The following is an 8884-nucleotide window of genomic DNA, read 5'->3' on the forward strand; positions in this document are numbered from 1 at the left end:
CCCCGCCAGCCCCGGCCCCAGCAGCCCCGGCACCACGGCCCGACTGCAGAGCTGCCAGGCCGCCTCCTGCACTCGGCATTTGAGCCCCGGGGCGGCGGGGATGAGGGTGCGGGGTGCGGGTTGCTTCCCCCAGCAACGTGTACAGACTGTGCTATATTTATCCGCTCTGAACAGGCTCGGGCGTAACGGCTTCAGGCAGGTCCTAGTGCCTGCTGGATCCTCAGAGTCACATTTAAACAGCTAAATGCAATTACAGAGCCCAGAGATCAATGGGATTTGTACAGCCCCTCTTCCTATAGCAGCTTCTTACAAGAAGCTAAAACCTCTGTGTAACTCACAGGAAGGCTGCTGCTGGGGTCAGCAATGATGCAATATTGATCTGATTGCCTCCAGCTCACCTCCAGATCAGCTAGTTGCCCCTCACCTACAGCAGAAGTGTCTTTTGAGTACCCAGAAAATGATTTACTAGGCTAGCTAGATACGGTAGTGCTAATCTTTCTGGACTTCAGTAAAAGTGCTGGTGTGGTGCCAGGGCAGGGAGTATCTTGCGTGTGAGTGTACAGACACGCATTTGAGCTGTGCAGGATGGGAGGGGACAAGGCCAAGGACCTGGCCAAGGGAATGCCACATCAGCCAGTGCTGGGCAGATGCTGCAAGGCTGGATGTGGGTACCAGCCAGCAGATTCAGCACGTGGCTGATTTTCTCCAAGACTTTTCTCTCTGGCCATGATACAAGAAAGAGCCTGTGACTGATAGTTGCTGCTGGCACGAAGATGAACCTGGACTACCACAGCAGCAGAGCATGGACTAACAGGACTGGTGTGAAGCACAATGCCAGCCAGTAAGGAACCAGCCGTGAGGGACAAGGATGAGCTTTTATTCCATCATGGAAGGTGGGGAAGCTGACCTGCTGCAGAGTTGCCATCACTTGTGTCAGCAACAGCCTGCCGGAGGGATGCCAGCTCCAGGGCTGAGGGAGATGTCTCCCTCACACAGGCACAGGATCAGTGTCCCCTCCTGCTGTTTGGCCCATGCCTCACCTGCCCATGGGTGTGCTCCTCCGACCTGTCATTTTGTTCACCCAAGGCTCAGGGCAACTGGCTGGAGAAAGGCTCTGCCAGCTGAGGAGGCACGGTCCAAGCTGGGTCCTTGGAGCTGGAGAGGAGAAAGCTCAGCAGGAGAGCATCGTCCCGATGCTGCCTGCCCCAGCAATGTGGGGAGGGCCCTTGGGTTCTCCTGCAGCCATGATTTACAGGATTTTCAGGCCCTCCCTGGCCAGCCCAGCATTTCCATGGCACACCCTTATTCCCAGGCCATGACCCTGCAGCTCAGACGAGGAGCCTTTCTGCAATCACCGCCGAGGATTTTCCTCATCGGACAGGCAGGCATTGGTTCTCTGCACTGTGGAGAGGAGCCAGCTGCTGCCTTACCTTCTTCCCCCCACCTGAGAGGAGGCAAAGGCTCTTCTTTCTTCTGCCTGCCAGCAGAGAAGAAACAAAATGCTTACCCTCAACAGAGCTTCTTCCAGGGTGTCCTTCCCAGTCACGTCCAGAAAGTCATGGTCCCTTCCCACCAGCCTCCCCTGTTATCGTGTCCCTGCTCAGAGGAGGAAATAGAAACAGGGCAGTTATCAGTACATGGAGAGTAATTATAAGCTGAACGCAAATGCCACCTTCTGGCAGTGAGGACAGTTGCCTCTTCTGAGAGAAAATGGTTGAATTGCAGGGTAATAGTCTCATCCCCAGGCTAGAAAAGGTCTGCTGGCTCAGTCCAGATGTTGCTGGGGGTTTCTGGTCTTGGTGCTGCCGCTGCTGGGGTATGGTGCAAACAGCCCCAGGTTACACCAGCTGTCTCTTGTCCTCTTGCTGTGCACTGCTGTAAAGTGCCTGGCCCCATACTCTTGGTGAGCTCCTTGTAGGTGATGGGCCCCCGGAGCCCTCCCTTCTCGAAGCAGGACTGCGTGTGGCTGCAGGGAAGCAGGAGCTGAGCTGAGCTCATATCATGCCCAACCCTTCCACAATTTCTCAGCAGTGAATTTGCAGACATGGGGTGTTCAGCGGGTTTCCAAATGAACAGGATTGTTTTCAAACAGCTTTAATGCACACGCAGCTGCAAGCAGCCTAAAATCACACAGAGGATGCAATGGAGGTGACTGGACTGCAAACAACTTCTCGCAGGAGAAGACCAACATTTCTACACTTGTCTGTATGTATGTAAATGTGTGCACGTGGCGCCTAAATAGCTGTAACTGCAGAACATGAAACTAAAGAAATATCTACTCACTCAAGGGTATCACTTGATTTATTAAATTTAAGTGCTACTTGCTTCCAGGCAGATACACTTTCAGTAGTTTCCAGTTATCAAGTCTCTCTTAGACACTTCATGAGCTGCTTTTGACACATTACCTTGACTCCTACAATCAACCACTTCTGGAACTGAAGAGTGAAGAGCAGAAGCAGAAACTTTTCTGCTGCAATTCAGTCTCAGGCACTCCCTCCAGATGAAACATCCAAGTCACTGTGACAGGCCAGCCGTCCGCTTCGCTCGCTGTTAACCCTGCCAACAGCTGCACTAGTACAAGGCCATGGTAAATAATTAGCACACCACTTTGTAATGACAAATACCAAGGATATTTCTAACTCCTTGTACTATTATGCCATGATTTTTTGCGCATCTATATGAGACGGAGAATGTTTAGCATACATGCGGTGATGACTCTAAGTCAGGTTCCCCGTTTCCACACATCACATCCATACAACCCTCGCAGTTGTTCCTCCAGATTACACAGGGTTGAACGCAGGCAAAGCTGTAGCACCAACATTGGCATCAACCCACTGCAAACCTCGTGGCTGAAAGCAAGCTTTCACTGACCTGGCCTTTATCTGTGCCTTAACGAGGAAAAAGAAAGAAAACTCCAAACTCAGCTTAAACGGAGAAGAAATAAAACTGCCCTGTAAATACAGACTTAAGTCTCCAGCCTTTTTATTTATACAAGGATTCAAAGAACATATTTCAACTTTAGATAAACAGTGCAAGAGAGTTACAAGTACCTTGGTAACAGAAAGAAACAGATAACTGTCCAGCTATGCCAATAAGTGAAATAATTCTTACTCCTGCAGATAGAAATGCATTTGTTTAAAGCAAAGGTGGACTTTAGATATTTTGCTATACCTTAGCCCCTACCAAGCCCACCAGAAAACAACAGGCAGTTTGTCATTTGTCAATGATAAGTAGCTGCGCTCTCGAAGCCTTTTGAGACCCTCGCCCTTAGTTAAAACATATGGGTTATGGCACAAAAGAGCAGGCTGAAAGACAGAGACACTTGGAAACCCACTGTTTCTGGTTCTCCCCATTCCAGGGACAGGGGTCTTCTTTGTTAACATTTTTTCCTAGACCACTACCCCCTGCTGCATCCCTGTGAAGTCCAAGGCCTTTTCAAACCAGCACATCACAAATCACCATCTTGGTAACATCGAAGCAAATGTTCCTCCCCAGCCACCACCGTTCCCCGGAGCTCCCCACTGACGTACCCAACCCACAGCAGCCCTCAGCCCGCCACAGGGCTGGGGAGGTTTGTCACAAGGTTTTGGAGCAGGTGGTAGCCCGGGAAATGTCATTTATAAGCACTGAAAGGCCCCAGGCTCTGTGCCAGCCCCAGCACAGGCTCTGGGCTCGTCTGGACCTGGGCTGACGTTGGCTTGTTGAGCCGTGCCAGCCGTCGTCTAGCTGTTGGGTAACTATGGTTTGCTTTAAATTAGAGGGACACCAAGTCGATACCCTCAGGGTACACAGCTGCTTCAGCTTCCCAGCAGAAGGTGGCATGGCCAAGTACAGCCCCAGGCCACCAAACTGCAGTGGGTTGAGGAAACCGCTTCGGGGCAACAAGGAGAACAGAAAAACTGAGTAACCAGGAATCAACAAAAAGCAGCAGCGTAGTGGACCATGTGAAAAGGGACACAACATAAATCCAGCGGCCCCAGGGTCAAAGAGAGAGGAAGTGTCAGCACCAACATCATGTGCCTCCTGGCAAAGAGGGGGAAGAGCCCCCGGTGCTGCCCTTGCTCACCCCATGCAGCCCTCAGGCTGTCACTCCTGCACGGAGCCCGCTCGGCTCCAGGGGGGCTGAAGCAGTTGCCCTTGGGGCCCAGAGGGACACAGGAGTAGGAGCTCAACCCCAGCCAACGGGGGAAGGCATCAGGAAGGGTTTCTCCTGAGTAACAGTTCTTACTGTATCCTTGAGGCTTTGCCTTATTAATTTGGACTGTCAGGTTTTATTATTGTAATGGGACCAATAATTTGGTCTATCAAATTGTTAAAATATTACCTGGACACATTTAAGGTGTGTTCCCCTTGGGGCCCCTAAGACGCTTTTGAGGGTAACAGGCTGACAGCAAACACTAACTGCACAGAAATGGAAATGACAAGGATTTTCCTTTCAATCTCCCATTCTGCAAAGCAAAACACTGACCTTGTCATCCATGTGTTAATACTCCAACCCAACTATTTTTTGAAAAGGGTACAATGTTTTAATGCCCCTTCTCCCCCCTTTTTTTTTGCTTTGGATGTGAAGTTTCTGCAGGATTGGCTGTGGGGATTTCTGTGACTGAAGGCTAAATTTGTATTGGCGATTCTGATCAAAAGAAAAAAGGAAAAAAACCATAGGAACTCTTTAGGGCAGTAAAAGTAACATGGAACTTGCCACATTTCTAGAAGTAAAAAAACCTGCATAAATCCATGACTTGTATTTATCCACTCCTGGGTTCTGATGGGTCTAGTGGCATTATCTGTCCTTTAGCCTACGTCCAGCCTCCTGACTTTCATCTCTGAAACCCCACCAGATTAGATCAGTTTTAACCTTACAAGAAGGTGAGTACGAGGCAGAAAGAACACCGAGTCAGTAACATTAGTTGCTGTGACTTGGAGAAGCCCATCAAAGCCGGCCTAAAATCTCTGCCTAGTTTGAGGCACCGTCAGCATCGTTTCCTGGCCCCAGGTGCGACCCCTGTCCCAGGGAGGGCAGGTGAGAAGGTCCCTCTGTGCCTGCCTGCTCCAGCTTTCAGCGTCACCTCGCTCATGTTCTCATCTTTCCTTAAATTGCACATTCCAGAAACTGCTAATTTTAAAAATGTTGGGTTTTCCCCCTTCCTTAGAAAACAGTCAAACCCCAGCCCCATAATGTTTGCTCAGACCAAAGACATGTCTCACCTGGCAGGACAGAGGAGAAATGCTCAAACATTTTACTGTGCAGATCTGTAAAGGAGATAGATGCACCTCTGCCCTCCCTCTCTCCTGCACTACAAACATGTTTGAAACTCAAACCCAACCCCAAACCTAACCCCGTAGGAATGAAGCCCAACCCCTGGGCATGCTCCTGGCCAAACTGGTCACAGTGACCGTGCTGTATCTATAATATCCGCTAAACCTACTTCTCCAGCCAATGCTTGCCATACCTGTCAGGTACAGAAGCCTTCTGGAAGCCCCGAAGCACACAGCCCTACAAGCACAGACACTCCTACAGCTACGTGAGGATATTTACTCAGTCTCAAAACCTGGCACAAAGTCTACCCCACCAAGCATTTTGGGGTTAGGGCAGCCACCTGCATGACCCAGAGGCTGGTATATGGTGGGACAGTGCAGCAGAGGGTGACCTGGCCCTTCCCTGGGCTGAAATGCAGCTGCCGGTGGGTGTCTGACCTGCTGTCCCACCCTGTCCCTGCAGCGGTTAGGGAAGGTGTGTGGGAGGATGGGGAAGGGACAGGGAAAGCAGGAATTCACTTAAAAACCTACAACAGAACAGGAACAAACACCAAAAGAAAAAGATATCCCAAACAAAACATGTCCTGTCCTCACATCCCCCCTGGCAGGTGCTACCTTGAGTCAGTCTCCTGGGAAGGGACACTGCCCAGGACTCGTTGCTACCAGCCCCTCTCTGCCTGCGGGGTCACTCGTCCCCAATGTGAGTTCTCATAACCAGTCACAATGCTCCAGGTAGAGAAAAGTCCCTGGTCTTTCTTATTACAAAAAAAAAAAAAAAAAAAGGGGATTCCCACCCATGGCCATGGCTGGGGCCAGAAGAGGAGAAGGAGGCAGCACAACTGTCAAGTGCAGAATCCCACAGTATGTATTTTCATCTCTCTGTTACCTATGACGGTACTGCACTGCAGGTAGAAATTGGACCATTACTTGGGTAAAAAATGGCTTTCCAACTAGCATGCAAAGAAAAAAATAGCCCAAACCCCAACCCCTAACACTCATTCCCAGTCACTTAGATGTAGGAGACCTACATTTCAAATTGTCGTCAGCTACAACCTCTAGTCAAGAAACCCACTTGTGACCTTTCCAAAGAAAAAGGAAGTTCTGCGTTTTTGGGTCCAACAGCTACTGCCAAACTGTTTCAGTTCAACCCACCAAACCTGCTCACGCTCCTACATACGCTGCTGGAAGTGAAGGGCCACCTCTGCCTGCCTAGGAAGTACAGAGGAAAAACCCAAAAGAGCCCCTGAACGCAGCGCTGGAGCAGCGCTGCCGAGCTCAGTCTCTCGGCGTTACGAAGCGGCGTTGCTCTGGGCCCCATCGTGCTCTCGGCAGCGGGATGACAAGCAGCGCTGGGGCCAGCAGCTGGGCAACAACATCAGGGCAATTGCATATTCCACTGGAGGCAGCAGAAGAGCTGCCCCTGGAGGGGCCGGCCGGGTTCCCCCCGGAGGCCTCTCTGCAAAGGCTTGTTTCAGCCCTGAGAGCCAGTTTGTGGCAATAACAAAAATAAAACAATGAGGTACGGAAAGAAGGGCCCAGCATTGGGGAAGAGACCAAGAAAGAAGAAAACAGCTTGAGCACTGCCAGAAATAGCAAAAAACCGAAACCTTTTTCTCCTCCCCCTTTTTTTGTTCCTTTTTTTTTTCTTTTTTTTTTTTTTTTGCCAAGGTGAATTAAATATGTCCTTTTGTTGGTTGGTTGGTTGGTTTTGGCAAAGTGAAGCCCTCGGCCGCAGTCTCTTTCCTGGTTGTGCTAGTGAGTTATCGCCAGAAGTGCTGCGCGGCAATGAAAGCCACCGAGAGGAGGAGGAGGAGGAAGGCAGAAGGCAAAGATCTGCTGCTGGCCCCATTGATGCCGTGTCCAGACTGCTTAGGAATAGCGTGTGTTTCTGGCTGCCTGGTGCTGGGGCTCTTAGAAAGTCTTTTGCCACAGACGTCGTCAGGACAGCTGTCACCACTCCCAGAGCCACTCATGTCATCACCTGCGGACACAAACATGGGCTGAGCCCTGACCACCTTCCTTATGGTGGGTGATGTCCCTCCTTGCTGCAACCCCAGGGAGCTCTGGCCACCAGCCCTGCCCCTGGCCACCTCCTCCTCTTTGCATCTCCCACTACAGGATGCAAGGCCATACCTGATCTCCAGTTGACTTTAACCACCTGCTGCTGCAGCACCTGGAAACCTCCAGAGCAGATGGGAGCAGTGGCCCCATCAGCAGGGCTGGGCTGGGACTGGAGAAAGCACCTGAGATCTTAGTGAGGGGCTGGGAGCACAGCCCTGCCCCTGGCCACCTCCTCCTCTTTGCATCTCCCACTACAGGATGCAAGGCCATACCTGATCTCCAGTTGACTTTAACCACCTGCTGCTGCAGCACCTGGAAACCTCCAGAGCAGATGGGAGCAGTGGCCCCATCAGCAGGGCTGGGCTGGGACTGGAGAAAGCACCTGAGATCTTAGTGAGGGGCTGGGAGCAGCACAGCATCCAGCCACCCCGCAGCAAGGCAGCTGCACTCTAACAGACCCTCTGCAGCCCTGAGCCAAAGCCAGGTCACCACAACCCCTCTCTGCCATCAGGGCCCACTGCAGGGTCTGCACAGAGGCCCATGCAGGCTGCCAGGACTGACTGCGCGGCCCCTCGCCTGCCATAGACCTCTCCGGTTCCGCTCAACTCACTTGCGTCTTGGAAATCCACATCATTCCCGATGTTAGCGTTGCCCAGGCGGTTTGTCATGATCTTTAGCTGCATGATCTGCTGGCGAATGGTCATATCTGGCTTGGTGATGTCCACCTCCACCTCTGGGTTGTTAATCTGATTAGCTAAGCCGTCGCCCATCACTTCAGGCAGGTAACTGCGAAGGAAGGTGACAGGTTTAGATGTCTCCCCACAGCTAAGCTCACCTCTCCCATTTACAGACACCAGTGATAATCCAGCCACTTTGAACCCCAGAGAAGCTGCAGTCAGTGGCGTTGGCTTGTTGAACAGCCTCCATGTGCTGGTGTTTGCTGTGAGGCAGCCAGCTCTACAGATGCCTAAGCCATGCTGCATGCTCAGACCACATCCGGGCCTGGGGCTTGCCCTGAGGTCACCTCAGCTTGTAGGAGGTGGCTGGTGGCCTTGCAGCATCACTCTCCCAGCATGGGAAGGGGTTTCCAGCAGGAAAGGCTGTGTGCAGGGTTGCTCTCAGGCTGGTTCCTGTGGAGTCACAGTGAAACTCCCCTATGGAAAAGCTCTTGTCCTTATGGAAGGCTGAGGAGCACGTTCATCCCTGCCCCAGTTAAACCCTGTGGGGACTTGACATGCTGGGATGACTGAATACCCCCAGCAGGGTACAACCAGACAGGCCTCCAGCAGCTGCACACCTCCTCTCACAGCCATCCTTTGATCATCAGCCATGGGTGGGAGATGTTTCTGCCCGTTTGATGTCACCTCGGAGCTTCCTCTCATGAGGGAACAGCATTTCAGAGCAGGTATGGATAGAAAGACACATACGCAACTCTCAAGCAACAGCTCTGGAGCTTGTGAGGTAAATCCAGCCCTTCTGCCTTCTGAGTGCAGGTGGAACTTGTAAAACTGCTTCTTTAGTACCAAACTACACAGTTATTTCCTGGCAAATGCATTTCACTGCTGAA

At 51.5% G+C, this 8884-nt stretch overlaps 1 protein-coding gene across 1 annotated transcript in view; it reads right to left on the reverse strand.

The window, feature by feature from the left end:
- Positions 1–6885: 6885 nt before the first annotated feature.
- The window catches only part of GPC1 (glypican 1), a 103051-nt gene continuing 101052 nt past the window's right edge, over positions 6886–8884 (reverse strand). Inside the window, exons 7-8 of the mRNA XM_029086602.1 lie at positions 7928–8103; positions 6886–7237 (exon numbers count right to left, since the gene is read on the reverse strand). Coding sequence (XP_028942435.1) covers positions 7017–7237; positions 7928–8103 — 397 coding nt within the window. The 3' untranslated portion in view covers positions 6886–7016. The remainder of the gene's footprint in view (positions 7238–7927; positions 8104–8884) is intronic.

Source organism: Antrostomus carolinensis, unplaced genomic scaffold, assembly GCF_000700745.2.
Source record: "Antrostomus carolinensis isolate BGI_N321 unplaced genomic scaffold, ASM70074v2 scaffold13798, whole genome shotgun sequence".
Classification (NCBI taxonomy): domain Eukaryota; kingdom Metazoa; phylum Chordata; class Aves; order Caprimulgiformes; family Caprimulgidae; genus Antrostomus; species Antrostomus carolinensis.